The sequence below is a fragment of the Monodon monoceros genome, unplaced genomic scaffold (genome assembly GCF_005190385.1).
Source record: "Monodon monoceros isolate NGI ecotype Baffin Bay Population unplaced genomic scaffold, NGI_Narwhal_1 Super_Scaffold_13, whole genome shotgun sequence".
In the NCBI taxonomy this organism is placed as follows: Eukaryota; Metazoa; Chordata; class Mammalia; order Artiodactyla; family Monodontidae; genus Monodon; species Monodon monoceros.
This window is the reverse complement of record NW_021703769.1, coordinates 62,408,033-62,430,115: the sequence shown is the minus strand read 5'-3', so window position 1 is coordinate 62,430,115 and position 22,083 is coordinate 62,408,033. Positions and strand designations below refer to the sequence as shown.

The 22,083-nt window shown below is 48.7% G+C and overlaps 1 protein-coding gene across 2 annotated transcripts in view; it reads right to left on the bottom strand.

Moving 5' to 3' along the window:
- The window catches only part of XYLT1 (xylosyltransferase 1), a 300,528-nt gene that overhangs the window by 154,940 nt on the left and 123,505 nt on the right, over positions 1-22,083 (bottom strand). Inside the window, exon 1 of one of the 2 annotated variants that reach the window (XM_029221896.1) lies at positions 10,942-12,180. The exons of the other annotated variant lie outside the window; for it this stretch is intronic. Within the exon in view, the coding sequence (XP_029077729.1) occupies positions 10,942-11,016 (75 nt within the window). The 5' untranslated portion in view covers positions 11,017-12,180. Of the gene's footprint in view, positions 1-10,941; positions 12,181-22,083 lie in introns of those variants that run through there. 2 annotated transcript variants of the gene reach the window in all.

Below are 22,083 nucleotides of genomic sequence, written 5' to 3'. Positions count from 1 at the left end.
CCTTCAATTATCCACGGCTGCTTACTCATGGCGAATGCTCTAGCCCAGACTGACTTGTTACCCACATGGATCCTTGGTCATAACGGCACTAAAACTGGCTTGCGTGGCTGATACTTATGCGCTAACTAAATCAGCACTTTATAGATACTGACTCGTTTAATTCTCACCGTGACCCCATGGGAAGGTAATATTATTATCACCCCATTTTAAAAGATGAATAAACGAGAGCATTTAAGTAACTTGCCCAAGGTTTCACAGCTAGCAAGTGGCAGAACAGAATTTGAACTCAGGTCATCTGCCCTCTTAACCAGTAGGGGTAACCATTATTGATTGGGCCTTTTTACTATTCCAAGCATTTTACAAATACTTGATGTGATCAACAAACTCATGATCTGGTACTATTTTCATCTCTGTTTTATAGATGAGGAAACTGAGGTTTAGAGAGGTTGAACTCTCCCAACGCGACCCAGCCCAGACTGTTGCTCTCTCAAACTGCAGTTCTGTAAGAATTATTAACAGGAATTGTCCCTTACTCTGGGCAACTTTAGTGCTGAGTTTAGGTGCACGCCTTGCTGACTAAACTGCAAGTTGAATTTTAGCTCCAACTTGTTCCCTTGTGCAGTGTACATCCTGGACAACTGTACACAGAAGTAGCGACCCAGCAGATAAATGGCAGACCTGAGATTCCAACCCAGGTCCGACTGGCATCTGGCTTTTAATCACTATAGGTGTTCCATCACCCACCTCAGACACCACACCCCTCTTTTCTAACGCAATTCTAGATTCGATCCTATCCAAGGATGCTCAGAAAATGCCCAGTCCAGTATCCTTAAGTGGGCAAAAGCTCAGTCAAGGTGTACTGGTCGAGAGAGATCCTTCCAGAACAGACCCCTTCCATCCCCAGGAGCTGTGACAACTTCATCACAGTCTCAGAGAGACTCTGGGCTCACAGACGGTGACTCTCCACTGCAAGACAATTGTCGAATTCTTGCAGTGGGTACCTCGGTGGCGCTATCTCCCCACCTCAATCAGGCAGCCACTTTGCACAGTGACCCTTCCTGATCTACACTGTCCAGCTACAATTTGGCCATTCCTGGGACTCTGCTCTGCTTGAGGCTTCTGCAGCCCAAAGCGCTTGTGACCAGGGAGCACTCCCAGGGCCCTGGACTCAGAGCAGATGTCACTTTGCATTAAAGGCGCACTGGCCTGGGCTCCCAGAGATAAAGCACAACGGCTCTCTGCTAAATGTCGCCACGAGAGAAGCTAAATGAGGAAGAGGGAGAGGGTAAGAGAGAGAGAAAGAGGGAATGAGAGACAGAGGGGGATAAAGGGAGAGAGGTGAGAGGTAGGGAGAGAGAGAGAGACTGGGCATCTGAAGAAGAAAAACAGAGACACCAACCCCAAGTCTGTGTGGAAGGGAGAGCCTGGTACTTCTGACGAGTAGTAGAAATAATAACAAGATATCAAGTTTATCAATCACTTATTAACAAAGACTAACACTAAATGGGAGCTTAACAGGTGCCAGGTGCAATATTCAGTGCACTTGTTCAATCGTGGACCTGTAGCAGTTACCTGCCCTTCCCCAATATAAGCATGATGCCCTGCCCAAGCAGGGAGGCCATGAGATACACCCATCGCAGCCACACCCTTGGAGTACCACCCTAGGTGTGCAGCCTCACTCCTGCAGCAGCTGGGATTTCTTACCTGCGTCCTACTTGTCAGTCATGGTCATGACTCTTTTGTTCCTACTGGGGCTTGTCTTATTAGGAGTAGAGTAGACCCACTGCACTGATGGCCCCAAGCCACAGTCTGCTGTATCCCCGCCCTGGGTGAGGTGACTCTGCATGTCCTGCCATCACGGACTGGAATCTGTTTCCCCACATCTTAAATATGGGGCTGCCTGGAGCTTGCTTTGGCCAAAAGAATGTGGTGGAAGTGACCCTGTTCCAGTTCTAAGTCTGGCTTCAGGAAGCCTTGCACACTTCCTGCACTCTCTCTTGGAACCCTGTCACTGCCATAAGGACAGGCCCAGGCTCCTTTGCTGGAGGATGAGAGACCACATGGAGGAGAGTCCGCATTTCCCGGACGAGACAATCCTAGAGCAGCCCATGGCGAGTCGATCCCCAGACGTGAGAGCCCGCCAAGATCAGAGGAGCCACTGCAGAGACCAGAAGAACCATCTAGCTGACCCAAAGACCTGTAAGCAGTAACTAATAGCAAAAACACTTACAGTTTTATAATACCGAGTTTGGAGTGCTTTGTTCAATCACCCCAATGATAATAATGAGCATTATACAGAAAAAGAAACAGACTTGGAGACATGAAGATACTTTCTAAGGTCACGCAGCCAATAAGTGATGGAGCAGGGATTCTGTACCATTGTCAGAGTTTTTATCCATGATGATCTAGACCATCTAGACCACAGGGGTCAACAAACTATTTCTGTAAAAGGCCAGCTAGTAACTATTTTAGGTTTTGTAGGCCATACAGTCTCTGCGGCAACTACTCAACTCTGCCATTACAGAGCCAAAGCAATCATAATCCATATGCAAACAAGTGGGCATGGCTGTGTTCCAATAAAACTTTAGTTACAAAAACAAATGGAGGGCCAGATTTGGCCCATGAGCTGTAGATCACTTCCCTACACCACCACTGTTCGTACCACCCTTTCTTCCCTTTCTTTTCCCTGTAATTTCACTTCTTCCTTTTCTCTAGGATTTCCATGTAAAACCCCTCATTATATTCCGCCATTTTTATATTCTACTCCACGACATGTGACAACTAACTCCAAACTCAGTGGCTTTGTTTTCCCAGCATGTGTGTAACTCCACTCCCTAATTTTGCAAATCTCTGTCATTTCCAAAAATCAGTTTGACTGATATGTTTTCCTAATGTTAGGTTGATAGCTCTCTGGATTCCCCAGGTATGGGAACTTTAAAAAGTTATGATTATATTCTAAATCCAAGACCCAACATCATCACCATGACAGTTGGGAATGCAAATTACTCCTGTTCAGAACATTTCAAGAAAAAGTTTCAGATCTGTAGCTGCAGAAATTTGACTCACTCCAAAAAAGTCCCCCCTCCCCCCCCTCAAAAATCCAGAGTGATACAGAAGTAATTCTGAGAGCTTTTTCATCGCTCCACACACCTGGTCTCTGGGGCAACCTCTCTCTAAGAAGCAGACAAGGCATGTGATGACAACTTCTTGCAGAGAATAAAAACTGGGGTTGGAACAAATGAAATCTCAGTGATTTTCAGTTTTATGGATGGACATCTCATCCAGAAAATAAAATGTTATAACAGATTTCAGTTTTTCCACCTCTTTCTTGAGCCCTTTTCACTTCTTAGCTGCCCTACTTAAAACACAGAACCTTGTTGGCAATTAAAGTGAACTCTGAGCTTGGCTATTTTTTTCCTTCAATTGGAAAAAAAAAAAAGGAGACTTAAGAGTTTAGCAAAGGAGCTCATCCAACTTAGAAGCTGAGAGCCACGTCTTGAATATTTCATCCAAGGTTAGTCAGGGTTAGTGTCAAACTTTCCAGAATTTTTAACCTTCTAAGTAAAAATAACGATGTCTATCTGGACTGACTTAAGTTTTAAAGTCCTAAGACTAGGAAGGCAGAGGAAGACCCATCTCATTTTTCATTATGGTTAAATTCAATTTCCAAGAACAGCCGCCCTTGGTCCCAGGACCTGGCAATGAGTGAGCTGTTTCTGGAGCCATCATTACCACGATGGCCAAGGGCAAAGAGAAAAGGGATGCCTCACAGAACAGGGTCCTCAAGTACGTGGAGCTATGTGTGCATTCCATGTCCAGAACCCTCTACTGTAGTTGGGGCACCCTAATTAGTATGATCCACTCAACGAAGAGCCCAAAGCCAGCCACAAGCATGTACTTGTCAATGGCTCTCAATGACGTATGCTTGCTCTGTGCTAGAAGCTGTGTTAACCACTTTGTACATAATTATCTCAGTTATACAGATAGAGAAACCGAGACCGAGACCCAAGGTCCACAGCTAGCGAACGACAGAGCTGAGATTCACAGCTAGCTTGTCTGACTTCAGAGACTTCTCTTAATCAAGACGAAATAACTGACTTAGCAAAGGGTCATATTTGTGTGGGTGGTGACAGTGTCCAGGTGTTTATCAACACCTCTGGATCTCCCACTAAATCCCGACCATCCTTGGGCCACCTGCCAACTGTCTTGTTTTAAAAGGACTTGCATTTGATGAGCAGCATGTAAGATATGGGACCTATGAGGTCAGCAGGTAGGGGTAATTATTTCCCACTACAGAGATGTGGAAACTGAGGCCCAGGGAAGGGAAAAAAGCCTGCCCACAGTCACCAGCCCGTTAGTGGCACAGTCAAGAATGGACCACACATCCTGGACTTCTAGCCCAGAGTCGATAAAGGGGTGTGGATTTGGCTGGGGGCTGGGGGCGGGGTGGGGGGAGTGCCCACCTTGCACAGCCTCTACACACTCCAAGGCCAGGAATCCTGTGAGCCCTCTGAACTGTGCTTTCCTAGACCTCTGAAGACCAAAATACCCTTCTGAGTGCCTCACATTCAGAATATACTGAAAAGGGGTGCAGGGGGGCAAAGCATGCTTAAATAAAAGGCATACGCACGCAAAAGATATAGCCGCAAATTGTATTTTTATCTCGATATCTATTTACCCCTGCTCTTCCATGTTAATAAAAGGCTTAAGCAAAACACACTATTCCACTGACCAAAGATTACAGACAAAACACAGGACGTAGGGGGAAGTAAGCAAGGGAATCAAGAAACAGGAAACTTAATTTGCCACCAGGAACTTGGTAAGCATCCAGAAAATTACCACAAGTCCTGGGCACTTGTGAGAGGTATGAATTCTGTCTCTGAGCTTCCTAGTAAGCACTGCAAAGAGAGAAACAAAGCTGGTTATTTGCTTCTGGGAGTCCTCATTTTTTCAAAAAAAGGAGACTCTGCCACCCCTCATTTTTCAGTGTCACCAGCTCTGATTGTATTGCGTTTCCTGTGCGTTAGTTTTGTCTCCGTATCTGCTGAGCTGATTTGGAAGGATCTGCTGCACGGCTCTACAGAAAAGCTCAGATGAGCTGGCCGGCTCACATCCCTTCACCCCTGGTACAGTCAAGTGTTTATTTACTGAGCGTCACATGAACAAACTGGTGATAAAGGAGAAGTCTAAAACCTCTTTGGTAGGAGACTGCGCCACCAGAATAGCAATCAGAAGTGAAGTAGAGAAATCTCTTACTTTAAAGCAGAGGTGAATGAAAAAATGAACGTTTGGGCAGATGTCATATCTATGGGCCACACAGATTTTCTGAAACCCTTTTCTGTACAAAGTGAGGCACCTGGGGATAAGGTGCCTGCTCCCCACTTCTCTCCATGCCCTACCCAGTCCCTCTGGTGAAAGGATGTAAGGCCCATCCAACTGATCTCAGCCCCGAGCACTGAGAGGGCCACGTGGGGCACCGCATGGGAGAGGCAGGGACCAGCCTCTGGCGGACACTGCTCTGCTGGCTCCATGCGATCGAACCATAAACTGAGTTGGGCTCGCTGACCACGTGGGAGCATTCCAGGGCCAAAATTCAGATCTGCAGCTGCAAGCGAAGGAGAGCAGAGAATGCCTTTCCACCCTCCAAGCCCTGTGCACCAGAGCAGCCCTTTTAGGAGAACGCTGCGCTAGGACACAGGGAAGATGATTCCCTGTCTGCTACTCTAGCTGACGTCCAGAGATCCTAGGAAACCAGGAGGGAGGATGGGTGATGGGCGGGACAGGTATCCAGCCATCCCGGACTTTAACGCCGTCAGACAGCTCCAGAAACCTCTGTTTAATACCCAACAACTGCTCTTTAATCTCTCATTCTGTTGACCTGCCAGCATCTCCCTAATGTAACCTCCACTTAGCAAAGCCACTGTGGTTCCCTTAGGATAGTTGTACCAATTAAATAATGTGACACTTTAGAGGTGTAAAGCCATGTATTTACTCCCAAACCAGAGGCCGGAGGGTTCTAACTTAAAGATTTTAAGTGGAAAAAGAATCTCTCTCTGAAGAGTCGACATTAGTGACTACGGTTTGCTATTCAGAAAGGGCATCAAAAGGCAGCTGCAGGCGAGAAACCCTGGAGAGCCCTGGGGGAAGGGCAGAGGGCAGGGCGGGGCCAGGACGGGGCTGGGCTCGGAAAGGAGAGCGTGGGATCCTGGCTCCACCTTCTACTGCCCGCACCCAGTGTGATCTTGAGCTGGTCACTTCACGTCTCTACACCTCGCTGTCCTCTCATCTGTAAAATGGGGGCAAACACAGCTACCAACTGGTGGAGAAAGTTAAAGGAGAGAATATGTTTCGGCCAGTGTCATTAGGAGTCCCCAAAGCAGCCTTGTGGCTGGAGGCAGGAGCATCTACAAGGGTCAGGACAGTTTCCCTGCATGGGTTCTTCTGCTCAGCACAGCCTCCAAATTTGCTTCTGTCCTATTCCTTAGGGGTTGCTGACAAAGACGGGGGACGGAAGGGGAGGTTTCTGGAAAACCTGGCTGCCAGGGCTGGGTCCATCTGGCCGGTGTCCCTGACAGCTGAAGACGCATGCCAGACAACGGGGCACCTGGGAGGCTGTCTCAAGGCTGCTCAACGCCAGGGAGAAATGATGAGCTTGCGGGCCCGACCTGTCAGAAGACGTGTTACTGCTGGAAAGTACAAAATAAGCAAAGTGCGGGTAACTAAACACTATTTTTATCGCCTTTCCCACACTCTCAGGCCACAGGCAAGAGCTGCTGCCTAAGGCTGGATGACAGGGAAATGTTTATTCAGAGCAAGGGGCGTCCTGAATATCAATGGGGCCCGCAGGAGGCTGGCTGCGGGGAATCTCAGGGGCCAGGGCCCTGCCCTGCCAAGTGGGGAGACCTGGCGGGGAGAAAGGCCCTTCTCCCCAAACTCAGCCCTGCTCCCTGCTGCCCCGGGGGAGGGCCCTGACTTCTAACTGCCCAGCCCAGGAATTGTCACGCTCCTTTTTCCTGTGGCACCGGGGACAAAACTTAATCTTCCAGCTCTGGGCAAGTGGGATCTGCGTGATGACCGTTCTGACCTCTGTCCGGGCAGGACCCTGATCTGCCGTGCTCACCATTATCTTCCCAGTGTCCAGATGACGCCTGGTGCATGTACACAGCAGGCACAGTAGAAATCTATCACAAAAGAAGGGCTTATCCAAGGGCTTGGGAGGCATCGGTGAACAATGCAGACAAAACTCTTGCCTTCATGGAACTTTATTCTAGCATAGGGAGACAGACAATAAATAATAATAATATGTACAAATAATGGGGGGAGGAGGGGAGAAGAGAGCAGGAGAAAGGGGGGTTAGGAGGCTGAGAGGGATGCAACTTTTAAAAGAATATTCAAGGTAGGCTTTGAACTGAGAGGGTAGGATTTGTGCAGAGGCTCAAATAAGTGAGCAGGCTGTGTAGATAACTAGGGGAAAAATGTTTCAGGAAGACAGAACTGCAGTGCAAAGGCCCTGAGGTGACAGTGTGCCCGGCAGAGCTCACCTTGCCAGTAAGGACCGGCAAGGAGGCCAATGTGGCTGGAATGGAGAAAGTAAAAGAATGAAAAGTAGGAGATTAAGTCAGAGAGGGGGAATGGGGGCTAGATCATACAAAGCCTTCTAGAACCCTGGTTCTCATGGGGGCAGTTTCACCCCTCATGGGACATCTTGCGTGTCTGGAGATATCTTTGGTTGACACAGCTGGGGATGGAGGGTCCTGGCATTCTAGTGGGTAGAGGCCACGGAATGTGCTAAGCTCCTACACTGCACAGGACAGCCCAGCAAATAATTATCCAGCCCAGTAAGTCACCAAGTGCAAATCCAGATCACTGTAAGGACTTTGGCTTGAGTGAGTTGAGATTATTTGTTGAATGAATGAACAACCCTACACCAACGATAACACAAATCGTAAGTAGGGAGGTGTGTTCCATCTTCTTTAGAACCCTTTCTCCTATTAATAGAGTCAAAATGAAAGAAAAGGGACCTTTCTTCTTGCCAAAAGCACACAGTGGAACTCCTGGTTTGGAAATGTCCTACTTTATGTGCAGCCTAAAAGGAGGCCAGCTGTCCTCTGGTCTGGTGACAACAGAAGGAACTTCTTGGAAAGCTGGCTGCGGGGACATGGAGGTGGCCAGGAGCTTCCCAAGTGAAAAAAGCAAAAATCAACAATAACAAACACGATTACTGGGACCCGGGGCTGTGAGGGGGCCCCAGAGGAGAGCAGATCAATGTTTGGTTCTCCCCATGTGAAGACTGAAGGCAGGGGCTTCCCTGGTGATTTCTTGTGTTTTCACCTCTGATCTTCAAATCCTGGCCAAGCCACTTCCAGATACCTAGAGTCTTGCCTGAGTTTCATGTGGGTGATTAAAGCACGGAGGACTCGAGTCTCCGTTCCTGCCTCTGTTGGTGAATAATCAAAGGCTAATTAGCCATGGTCCCATGGGACGAGGAACTAGATGTGCAAGACATCTAAGAAACTCTGAAAATAAAACTGTGAGGTGGATCTGAGACAAATGTCAGTGGGGATCGCTGGGGATGAGGTCAGCTGGGGCCAGAAGCCCAGAGCCCAGGGCCAAATGGGGGTGGCTTCTCCAAAGCCAGGCTGACCCTTTAGCCCAGACCAAAGACACGAGGACAGATGAGTTACTAAGGTCCAGCCTTCTTCTGTCAGCTCACGGGTAAATCAAATCAAAGCAGCAAGAATCCAGAGGGAGCTTCGAGATGGGAGAGGGCAGGGGAAGGCTCTCCAGGCTGGAGTCAAACCATCAGGGTTCAAATCCTGGCTCCTTCACTTCCTGGCTGTGTTAAATAGTCTAACCTCTTTGAGTCTCAGTTTCCTCATCTGTAAAATGGAACCAAACAGCAACAACCAGGAATTACCCTTGGAAATCACTTTGGCCAGGAAGGGAAGGAATGGAGAAGAGAGAAGTCATATTTACTGATTCTAGGGCGCTGGATGCTGGGCTAAATGTTTAGACTTATTAGCTTGTTAAATTCTCATAACAACCCAACGTGGTATTGGGTGTCCCATTTTAATACGAGAGTGCTGTGATTTAGAGGGATTAAACCACATCTTGACCAGGGAGTGGAATCCCCTTTTCTCCATGTTCTGTTAGTGACACTACCATACGCAGAGCACATAGAACTTCCCACGTGTGCTGCCAGGCCAGGTCCTTGTAACACACCTGAGAGCCAGCTACGAGAATCACAGCTCCCTTTCACAGAGGAGGAAACCGAAGCACATCCCTCACTGCTCCACTTGCCAGAAGTCTTCATCGGGAAAACAGAGCCCCCAAAGAAAAGTCCAAACAAACGCAAATGTGGTTTGGGTCAGGTGACAGCCACGTAAGGAAGGATGGGTATCATCCCTGGGGGTGAGGGAGTGGGCTGGCAGGGGGTGGTATATTCAGTACCAAGAAGTTTGGGGCCCTAAGATTCACTACAGACTAAGCTACTGCACATCACACACTGAGCCCATGTGTTACTTAATCCTCACAGTGAGCCTGACGGCAACTACTCTCATTATTCCCATTTCACAGATGAGGCAGCTGAGGTCACTTCAGAGGAAGTGAAGTAATTTAAGCCACATAGCGGGTGAATGGAGATGTTGGGAGTTGAGCCATGTTGGTTGACATGACACTTGAGGCCCCTCAAAGTGTGAGGATGGGAGTCAGTAGTCCTGAAAAACTGTTCCACCAGCAGCTGTATGATTTGGGGACAGTAAGCTACCCCTGCTCTGGCCTCAGTCTTCATCTGACAGGGTAGGGGCTTCACTGAATAGCCTTCAGCTCTGACCTCCTGTGGTGCTCTTTGCAGACCTTACACTGGTGCTTCCCAAGGCAAATGCTGTAACCAACCTCAGGGCCTTTGCACTTGCTGTTTTCTATACCTGGTAAAAATCTCCCCCTAAATATTCTCATGGTTCACTCCTCATGCAACTGCTCAGAAGACATCTCCTCCAAGAACCTCCCCCTGGTTAACCCCACCACCACCCACCGTGGAATCCAGCTACATCCAATTTTCAACTTGGCTGCCATGTTTAATCAGCCAAGCTGAGTCGGAGGAAGTTTACAGAATGGGAGTGGGGTGGCAGTAAGCGACAGCCAGACTTCACAACCAAAGTAGGCTGCAAGATTCTATTTGTACCAAATACTATTCATGCCTTCCCATCCCGTCAACCAGTCTTCCTCATGGAACTTAACAGAACAAACCACTGCCAGACACCCTTAGGTTTAATTACTCAGATGATTTTAATAGTGCACAGGCTTTAATCACAGCCCACGCTGCTGCAGAGAGCGGCTGAAGGCACCTTCCATGAGTTTCCAGTCCCCTTTCCAGTCCCCTTTCCACCTCATGGTTTTCTAACTGAGATCACAGTATATGGGGGTCGACTTAGTCTTGACTCAGCCATAGAAACTCTACCACTAAGGTCTAGGAGAAGCGATTTTAATTTGCCTCCTGCAGATACTGAAGCAGGACCACTCATGCTGGATTTCCCTGACTGCCAAAGGACAGCCCTATCCCATATAAGTGAAGGTCAAGGAAAGTCTGCAGACTGAGACTTTGCTCTTAGAGAAAGTTTCAAAAGGACTAGCAACACGGGAAGGATTTTGCTTTGCCCCCAACCCGAGAGGCATCAAGACCTGGGAGAAGCCATGTGCTGCCTCCTTCTAAGCCCTCTTCAAAGCACGTACCCAGGTGGCAGGAATAAAAGCTGGCTGCCCAGGCTTTCTTTTAATGAAATGAGAATTGAAGTTCAAAAATAACTGTGCAAAGCCTCGTAGGGAAATACCAGATGACACAAGGACAATCCAGTGACCAAATGCATAAAAGGTGGCAGGGGTGGGGAGCCCATATCTAAATCAATAACCAGGTCAGGCGGAATGAGGGGGTCAAAACAGTACCTTAGAAGTTGAGAAAGTCGTCCAAGTCCACTTTGGATGGCTCGGTAAGAATTTCAACAGTTTCCACACTCCCATCCAAAATGCTATCTTTTAGCACGTGTGCAGCGATTCCATTTTGAGGAATTTAACCTTCAGGGCTGCTTGCACTTAAGTAAAATGACATATACGCAGGGAGGATTGTTACAGCTGAGTTTGTAGTCGCCAGAGACTGGAAATAACCGCAATCTTCATCAGCTGTGGCCTGGATGAATAACAGGCTACGCTGATGCAAATGGAAAATTACGCGGCAACAAAAAGAACAAGGTGACTCTATATGAACTGAAACAGAGCAGTGGACAAGGTATACAGAGAAGGGAAAAAAGCAGGACACAGAACAGAGGCACAGTTAGTTGGCATGTGGCTCAAAGCACAGTCTAGAGTCCGGCTGACTCTCTAAGATTGAATTCCAATTCCCTCTCTCTAGCTATGGGACTTTGGGTAGGTTATTTTACCTCTCTGGGCCTCAGTTTCTTCGTCCATCAAATGGACTCTTAAGAAGCAGCAATATCTCTAAAACACACATTCTCATGGGGTGATATCATCCCCACAAGGGAGCAAAGACTGGCTCAGAGAAAGCAGTGGTGAAAAAAATCTTAGCTATTACAATGGTTTGTGGTCCTCCAAAGCTCAACATTACATGATCAATCTTATCTCTTATTATTTAATTTCTCTCACTAGGGAGAATTTAAATTAAATTAAATTTTTCTTCTTGGGAGGATACTAATGAAAAAAAGGTTGAGGAAGCCTGATCTAAAGTTCTCAGCAGCACAAGGCAAATGGGGATGACATTTACCTTACAACACGGCTGTGAGGCTTAAACAGAATGAGAGCTGCAGAGGCCACAGGGCTGTCTTTCCATCCGGGTGCTGAATGCTGATATCAAGCCCCATTTCTCAGATGATGAGCCTGAGGTCCAAAGAAGTGATGGGACCAGGCCAAAGGTCAAGAGCAGAGGCAGAATGTTCACCTGGTCTCCCTGACTCAGAGCTTCCACTTAAATGCTCTAGTACTGCTCGGAGGCCACAGGGTCCAGATGCTTATGAAGCTGCCCTGAAGTCCACTCTGGCGTTTGCCAGGTCAACCCAGGCCCAGATACCCAGATGTGTCTTCACCCATCTGAGCAGCAGCCCAGGGACCGCGGTACCAGACGGCCAGGAACTCCCAGCATGTCCGCTGTGCGGAAGGCTCAGAGCTGCTATTCCTTTGCCCTCACAGTTTCCTCTCGTGAGTCCCTTTGGAGACATTTTCAACTGACCTGAGTGCTGAGAACAGCTTCGCCTGCCACGAGCAACGATCTGGGTCAGTTATTTGGACACAGAGTGGTGGAAGGGAGTATATTTGCTTTTCCTGCTGGCTGCCCAGAAAGCTCTGAGCCGAATCTCCAGTTCCCGCACAAGCGAGGTCTTCGTGGCCTGTGTTTTAAGTCAATTCTGACTCCCACTTGAGGCCCCAGCATCGTGTTTCCTTCCTTTGGCCTCATTTTAATTTATGCAATCATATTTTGCTTTGTTGACTGCCACACACCCTCCCTAGGACAGGAAGGGGTGTAAAGAGATCAATCAGTACACACACAGAACTCTGAGAGGTTCCAGAAAAAGCCACTACTGGCAGAATAACTCGTTGGGCTACATCACCCAACTCCCTGGGGCCTTTTGAGGGAGGCTGGGAAAGTGGGAGCGGTCTCCTGGGCCTGGAGTGGTGAGAAGGAGAGGCAGGCCGGAGAGAAGGTCAAGGGAAGGAAAGGGAAGTACGTGTATGAAGAGGAAAAGAGAGCTTTAGTCACGGGGTCTCAACAGGCAGAAACCACAGGTCCCTGGCTCATTCATTCATTCAAGACCTACCATGTGCAAAGCACTGTGTTCCCTAAACGGGATACAATGATGTACTAAAAAATGGCAAGGGTCCTTTGCCCTCATGAAGATTATACTTAGTTCAGAAGTCAGCACGCTTTACCTGCTGGGCCCAGTCTGGCCTGCCAGCTGCTTTTTGTAAAGTCTGATTGGAACACTGCCCCACCTGCTCATTTACATGCTGTCTACAACTGCTTTAGAGCTACACCGCCAGAGCCGAGTAGTTGTGACAGAGGCCATCTGGCCCACAAAGCTCCAAATATTTACTATCTGGCTCTTCACAGAAAGTCTGCCCACCTCACATTTTATTTGTGAGTATTTAAAAATGTTTAAATCAACAAAAATGAAATTCTGATACCCTCTCTCCCCAGTTTTCCCTTCTATTAAACTGGTACGATAAGCATGCCATCGTGGGGATTAAATGGGAGAATGCATGGGAAGTACTCAGAAACAAGCCTAGAACACAGGCGCCCGCAATACTTTTTTTACCCTCCTTATTTCTGATATTACAGTGGCTGGAAGAAGAGAAATGATTTCACTCCAACACGTCTTTAAAATACATTCCGTGTTTTCATCCTGATTCCAGGAATAGGTATGACTAGTTGATCTAAGTGATCCAGGCATTTTTCAGGACATTTTACTCTGTTCTCTTGATTTTAAGACAAACATTTTTTCCCTATTTTAACATTTCTGAAATTAAGGCTTGTCTTATAATCAATGTGTACACATGATTTGTTAATTCTTATTTGTTGCAAACCAATGATGTGGCAGACTCTCAGGATATATGAACAAAACATCTATGTGAACAATACATATATGTATGTGTACATACACGGGGGTGTGTATATACGTATATATATAGTTCATAAAACAAAGTCATGTTCACATGGAGTTTACATGGGAATGGGGGAGCAAACAGTGACAGCACATAGTAGGTCAGTTGCTAATAAAAGCTACGAAGAAAAGCAAAGCAGAGCAGAGGGACAGAGAACAGTGGCAGTTTTGCAATTTAAAAGTGGCAATGTGGGGATGGCCTCCCCAGAAGACGACCCAAGACAGGGGAGGGAGCGGGCCTGCTGGAATTTGGGAGCACAGGGCTCCAGGCAGAGGAAAGGGCAGGTGCAAGTTCAGGTGCAGAGATGCATATCTGGCAGTGTGTCTTTTGTTCCCCCTCCCCTCACCAAAGCAGTGACCAATGGCTCACTCTCCTTGGATTACAGAAGGACCATACGTGGACGGGACAGTTGAGGCGTGAAATAAGGGACTGGGATTTGGGCTGGGAAGGGGAGAGCGGTCAGTGACTGCAACACATTTTATTTCAGCTGACTCCTCTCAGCTCCTTTGAAACAGCTGACATGTGTTCTTGGTCCTAAACCTGCTGTAAGCCTATGTCCAAATGAATCACCTGCCAAAAACCTACTAAATCCACAGGTAAGACTTTTTTTTTCCCCAGAAAGTCGTGGGAACTGGATGGGTTGTCATCGAAATTGTAGGGCCAGTTGAGCAAGTTCCTTCTTTGCACCTGGCCAGTAAAACTGAGTAAGAAGGTGTCTGTTTCCACAGAATGTTTGCAGAGCACTGAAGACAAGTAAATCAAAGTGTGTACATATCCCCCAACTTTGCAGAGACAGAAGAAAGGATGGGGTAATGAGGTCATGGCTCCGACATTCTTCTGCAGAGATTCTCGGTCGGCAAACTCACTGAGAACAAAGCCACAGACCCAGAAAAGGCAGGGTCATGGCATCTGGGTGGCCACGAAGTCTTGACCCCAAAGCCCACGTGCATGTTTGCAGTCACACTTCCTAGTGTCTCCCGCGGTCACACCCGGTGACCCTGCACATTACCCCCGTTGTACAGGGAGGTGCTGACTCCGAAGCTCGTTCAGTTCCCTACATCAGGATGCCCTGGCCTTGACCAACCGGGACAGGAGCTCAGCTCATTCTCAGATTGGGATTCAAGTTCACGTGTCCAATGTGAGTATAACTCTATGGCTACTAATCTAACCACTTACTCTGATTTCTAAAAAATTGTCCTTCTGCATGCAGATGAGAATGTGTACGTGAGTGTGAATGAGAGGACAGGAGAGGAAGGCTGGGGAGGGGAGATCAATACGGCCTCCCAGAAGCAAGCGCACTGAGAAGGACGCTGCAGAAGGGAGGAGAGGGCGGAGTCAGTAGGAGTAGGTGCGGGGGGAGGGGCCTTCAGTGGACAGGCAGAGAGCTCTGTCGCACCCTCATAACTCCTTCAGGTATCACAAACCACAGCACAGCACAACAATCAACGATGATAATGATGATGCCATTGAGAAAACTGCATTTTGTTCTTCAGACCATGTTTGATAAAGCACAGACGTGACACATCCTCCGTGAGGACAAGTCAACTAAACCGTGTGTGTGTGTGTGTGTGTGTGTGTGTGTGTGTGTGTGTGTGTGACTTACAGGGGTCAGCTTTTGGTCTCTGAAACATTTATTTAAAATACAGAATACCTTTTTGCTGAACAGATGAGGTGTTGCTCTACTAAAGCAACACCCTAGGCTGTGGCTTCCAGACAGTTTTTATTTCCAGATGAAAAGAGCCAGGTCTGGAGCCCACCCGTGTGAGAAACAGTCAGTCCTGTGGGCTGAGCCCCTTCCCGCAGACCAGACGCTTGGGCAGCCATGGGGAGCCTGGGCGGGGTTGTTAACTCACTGCTTCTAAACTGACTGTGACTCACCCATCACTCCTTCGGCCTTGGGTAAGGCTAACTATGGGGGATGGGGTGCCCTCTCCAGCTGGGGAAAACTGCCATGTTAAGCCCCTTCCCTGACACACACAGAGGGAAGTACACCTGAGCCAGGAAACAGCTATAAAGTCAACCCCGAGGGCCTCTGAGAAGCAAAGGGCAGCTGAAAGTTCTTCACTCTCCTTTCCAGGCGGGCGTCATTGCCTGAGTAACTTACCAAGAGCGTTCTTCTATTAGGAGGTTACGTATGCCGGTTTCCCCCAAAATTCATGCTAAAATCCTAACCTCGCAATGGGATGGTCTTAGGAAGTGGGGCCTTGGGGAGGTGATTAGGTCATGAGGGTAGAGCCCTCATGAATGGGATTCGTGACATTATAAAAGGGACCCTAGAGAGTTCTTGCCTTGTTCCTGCCACGTGAGGACACAATGAGAAGTTGTTTGTCTGAAGCCAAGAAAAGGGAAGCTGACCATGTTGGCACCCTGATCTCAGACTTCCAGACTGTTCTTTATAAGCCGCTGAGTCTATGGTATTCTGTTGGAGTAGCCTGAGCTAAGACGGGGCGGGGATCCATCATATGTGTATTCGAATGAAGAGCATTCAAATGTAGGTCACCGAGGAGGGAAAAAGAGTGAAAGAATAGGAAAAAAGTGAGAGAAGTAAAGAGAGAAGGAATGAGAGAGGAGAGAGAATATACAAGGTAGAACAAAAACTCAGACCACACAGGATTTTTGCTGACTTTTAAACCTAAACCCCAAGTAAGATACAATTCCACTGTACACGTGTGTTTCACTTTATGCGGTAGATGCTCTTCTGAAAAACTGGATATGAACAGAATTGTTAAAAAGTCCTCTTTGTATACATCTTTGAAAGCTCACAACTTGAAGGTATCCATCTGTCTTAGCCCATGTGTGCTGCAATAACAAAATACCGTAGACTGGGCGTCTTAAACATCAGACACTTATTTCTCACAGTTCTGGAGGCTAATGAGTGTGAGATCAGGGTGCCAGCATAGCCAGGTGCTGGTGAGAGCCCTCTTCCTGGCTTGCAGATGGCAGCCTTCTCACTGTGTCCTCACATAGTGGAGAGAGAGTGCTGGTATCTCTTCTTTTACTTACAAAGGCACAAATCCCATCTTGGGGGCTCCACCCTCATGACCTCACTGAACCATAATTACTTCCCAAATGCCCCACCTCGAAATACCATCACATTGGGTGTTAGGCCTTTGACATACGAATTTGGAGGGGGCTGGCGTTACGAATGTTTAGCCTCTAACACCATCTCCAAACCCACTCACAAAGACAAAGGTCCTTTGGGAAAATGAACACCAGTTCCCAGCCTCTAAAGCGTATCCTTTTGGTAAGTTCTGAGTTTCCAAGTCTTGAATGTCCCTACATTCATGAAACCAAAGGATATTAGAGGCATGTATTCCAGCCTCCTCATTATACACAGGAAGAGTCTAAGGCCCAGAGAGGCAAAGTTACTCGACCAAGGTCACACAGATGAAGTGAGTCACAGCTGAGTCTCGAACCTGAGAGTATGGTCTCTTTGGCGGTACACGTTCGGGTGGTTACTCACTTGTGCTGTCTGAAATAAGTGGGCCAGTGCCTGGGGCTTGGGAATCTGTTAGTTATATGAGCCTGTAGTTTTAACATCCTATTTTCTGGAAGTCAAAACTACATCACCAGGGTGTTTCTCCTTTTCATTACAGCAGTCATCTCTATTTTATTTATATTTTGCAGTGAAATGATTTAAATCAAATGAGCTTGGGCACAGAGGAAATTTGACCTGAAAGAGGGTTTTTGTGGCAGAATGATAGCCAGCAGATACTTATTTCCTGAGGCCAGTAACATCCTGGTGCAAGGGGATCCATCAATACATCTTTCATAAGGGCTTCTCTGAACAGTGAGGTAGAAAATCTTTCCAATGACTCCGGCCCATTTGTAACTTTGCCCTGAATAAAAGAAGGGATTGATCGAGGCTTGGACTGCTTCCATGCCCAGGGGCCTTCCTGCACTCTCGGAGGCAGAGTCTACAAATGGAATTCAACTGGGCAATTGCTCCTGGAGGGAGTGCCCAGTAGGGGCAAGCACGGCCTCTGAAGAGTGGGCAGTGATGGGCTGATCGTGCTCAGCCTCCGTCTGCTGGATCTGCAGAGGGGCTGATGCCTGGAAGTCTCTAAAATAAAGAGGCTTGAAAGGGATCACAGGAAAGGCTTGCCACTGGGAGTTCAGAAACAGCAGATCTGTTTCCCCTCTTGGTGATCACCAACGCACGGTTGGTGTAATATAGCCTCTGTGCGTCCATCAGCCAGTCTGTTGGCATCTCTTAAGAATCCACAATGGGCTGGGCAGAGTGGGAGAGCCCGAAGGCTCCAAAACAGGGCAAAGGGGTGTAGGAGGTTGAGGAGGATGGCCCATTCCTCCAGACGTTTCCACGACCCCAACTGCCCAAAATGGCGGCCGATGTCCTGAGCGCTCCATTGGCTGGGAGACCAGGAGGCCTGAGTTCAGTCTTAGATGAGGCTACTGGCTAACTATCACCCCTTGAGCAACAGACTTCTCCCTCTGGGCAGTGCTTTCCTTTCCTACAAAACTGGTGTGAGGCTGCTTGTCTTAGGGCAGTGGTTTTCAATTTGTGGGCTGGGGCAATTTTACCTTCCAGGGGACATCTGGAACTGCCTGGAGACATTTTTGGTTTTCACAACCAGGGGAGGTAGGGTGGGATGCTACTGGCTTCTAGTGGGTAGAGGCCAGGGATGCTGCTAAACATCCTACAATGTACACAACCCCCTTTCCCCTGCACAGCAAAGAAAGATCCAGCTCGGAATACCAGCAGTGTGTCAGAGTTGACAAAACATGCCTTAAAAGTTGCTGTGTGACGTCCCCAAGACTATGAAAGATGCGCACAGACCAGGGCCAGGCACAGCACAGACCCAGGATGAAGGGAGCTCCTGCCCTTCTCCTCTTCAGAGCTGGTGAGGGTCGGACTCCACTAGCACCGACACTTCTCGCTTGGTTTCTCTAAGGTGGCTGAGGAGGCAGAGAAGACGGAAGCTCTATCGGCCTCTCACAGGCTGGTTTAGTCCTAAGACACCTGCCCATGCTCTGCAAACCAGCCTAAAGATCACCCCGATCCCAAGCTTCTTTCCCACTTCCTAGGCCTGTGAACTTGACTGAGATCCTTCTCTCATCCAAGCGCCAACGTTGGGATAAATGGGATTATAAAACCTAATTCATGTCAGAGTTGCCATGAGGTGTAGAAATCAGTATCCTTCCCACTGCCTGGCACACGGATGTTCAGTACATGGGATTCATTATTTTCTGTGGGGAAAAATGCCTATTTCCTCTAATTGCCATGAGAATTAGAGGTAAAATAGGAAGAGCAGTTAGCATGGTGCCTAATGCCATGACTGGTGCTGAGTAAATCTGGGGGGATGGAGACAGGGGAATGCAAACCTGAATGACCAAAAAAAATGAAGGTTCGTGGAAAAGCAAATCTGCAACGCGGAGCATAGCATGAAGGAGAGCTCAAAAGACATCTGCCCAGTGCGGAGGAGGGGCCAGGGAGGCTCAGGGAAGCGCAAGGGTCTACAACAGGGCTTCTCAACCTCAGCATTACTGACATTTGCGGACAGATGATTCTCTGTGGTTGGGCGGCTGTCTGTGCACAGCAGGATGTTTAGCAGCATCCCTGGCCCCTACCCACTAGATGCCAGCAGCATCCCTCCCTCTGCATCCTGGAATGGAGACAACCAAAACTGTCTCCGGCCTTTGCCAAACATCCCCTGGGGGGCACAAGGGCCCCCTGGTTGAGAACCACTCGTCTGAAGCACCCGACACACAGTGGGCCCTCACTCAGCAACTACTTGCTGGAAGAAGGCAGGGGCAGAGGATCGAGGGCACAGCACTGAGCCGCCCCTGCCTGCCTTGGCTGCTTCAGCCGGGAGAGAGGCTGTCCAGGGCAGACACCAGCTCAGTTTCTCTGAAACAGTCGGCTGCTACGAGAGTGCGTCGTTTGTGCTCTGCCTTGTGAAGAGGGAGACTTTTCTGAGAACCTACTTTTCCAGCCCTGAAGATTTCATGTGGATATCGTAGTAAACATCCCCGCCACTCAACCTGCCTCTCGTTCCTCTCCCTCCAAAGTGATTCCTTCGAAGCACTTCTCGTCCCAAATGGTTTCATGTTCCTGTTTCGTGGATGAGCCTCTGTAGTCGAGAAGATGAAGAGGTATGCAATTAAGTTGCAGGTTTGTGGTTTGGGCTTAGAGGTGGCAAAACCCGCGCTTCTCTTTAGCATCTGAATGTAACCTTTCAGAGGATGCTTAGGGAGGCTACGGAGAGAGAAAGCAAAGTGCAAAGGTCACAGGTACATGGGTGGAGGGACCCCAGGGGAAAAGGGTAGCAGGGGAGAAAAGTCAGGTGAGCTCAAAGGCAGCTGGGCTTGGAGGCTGGTGGCAGGGCATAAAGATAGAATTAGATTGAAACTTCCGGGATCTGCCTTTAGGAATGAGCTGCAACCGAAATGAATTATTGGACACTACTTCTTTCTCTCATCCCAACTCCAATCCTTTGCCAAGTCCTAGGTCTCCCTTGGCCCCACCCACTTCTTTCCAGCTCCCCCATCACCTGCACCTGATGAGAAGTGCAGATTCCTGACTGAGCCCCTGCATGTACCTCACCCGCCCATCCATCCCTTTTCCCCTCCGGCAGCCAGAGCGATCCTTTGAAAAGACAGATCAGATGCTACTCCTTCACTTAAAATCCTTCCATTCTCCCTATTTTTCTTAGGACAAAGATGGAATTCTAACTGCAGCCTGCACAGCCCTGCTAGATACAGCCCCTGCCCACCCTCCCCTTCCCTTCTCCACTCTCTCCTGCTTCTTAGCTTTCTCTCCAGTCATTATGAGTTGGAATGAGTTCCCACTGAGCCTAGGACCTTTGCACATGCTGCTTCCTCTTCCTCAGTTAATCCTTACCCAGTCTACACTTCGTTGTTTCAGCTTAAATGTCACTTCCCCAGGGAAACTCTGCTGACCCTCCCTGGTCAGGTCCTGCAGCGGAACCCCTCAGAACACTCAACCTTCATCTCACTGCACTTATCACTGTCCTGCTCAATGACCGACATCTTTCCCCAAACAGACGATGGCACTGTCTGAGGGCAGAGTGGGAATCTATTTTGCCCACTAACGTGACTTTGCTCTACTCAGTTTCAATAAACGTTTGCAGAATAAATAAGTGCATAAATAGGAGGAGGAAGAGAGAGGCTTGCTCCAAGTGTAGACAAAGAGTGTCCCTTTCAGGGGTCACGTCCCATGGCTCCACTCCCAGACACCATTAGGATAGAAAGGGGGCCGGGCAGAGCGTGGTGTCTGCCTGCCTGGATGGTCTGTGGCCAACCCTTCCCTCGCCACTTTACAAGCTTCCCTTTTCCAGCTGCAGCCACATGAGGACGGGTCCTGGCTGCCTGCCCCCCGCCCTCCATGAGAAGAACCGCCCCTCAGTCCAGGATCACCAGCCCCTGCAAATCCACCCGCTGTTTCAACAACAACAACACATTGCCAAGTTCCTACTGCCTGGGCAGTGGAAAGGAGACGTGGACTGTGGCCTCCAGGAGCCCAGCAGCAACTGCATCACCTGCGGGCTGGTTTGGAAATGCAGACTCCCAGGCCCCACCCCAGACCAGCTGAATCAGAATCTGCGCTTGACCAAGAGCCCGGGTGTGATTTGTGTTAAAGTGTGAGAAGCTCACCTGGGGGGTTTGTTAAACTGTGGATCTCCCTACCCCCCCACCCCCCCCAACTTTCTGATGCAGGAGGTCTCCGGGACGTGGCAGGAAAATCTGCATTTGTCTCAGGTTCCCGCGTGATGCTGACGCCGCCTGTCCACCCAGGACCATGTTTTGAGAACAACTGCTTTATAGCCTTGCGCGGGTCCAGGTAGAGGTCACGGGGGCCCAGGAAGGTCTTCTGAAGGAGGCAAGTGTGAGCTGGAGCGCACTGGACAAGAAGGGTTTGAGGGGCATTCCAGACAGAGGGCACTGCAGGAGGGCCGCTCAGCAGCACAAAGCAAGGTGTGCACAGGGAATGTCCTGCACCAGCAGGCAGAGGGAGAGGGGGAGGGGAGAAGGAGAGGGAGCCTGGAGGCCACAGAAGCTCTGCTTCCTCTTGGCCTGTAAGATCTCTGTGGCCCAGCGCCATAAAGGATGGACTGAAACATCCTCACACCAAGCCTTGTCCTAAGGCTATTTACATACTTTAACATATTTTCCTTTCTTTTTTTTTTTTTACATCTTTATTGGAGTATAATTGCTTTACAATGATGTGTTAGTTTCTGCTTTATAACAAAGTGAATCATCTATACATATACATATATCCCCATATCTCCTCCCTCTTCTGTCTCCCTCCCACCCTCCCTATCCCACCTGTCTAGGTGGTCACAAAGCACCAACCTGATCTCCCTGTGCTATGCGGCTGCTTCCCACTAGCTATCTACCTTACGTTTGGTAGTGTATATATGTCCATGCCTCTCTCTC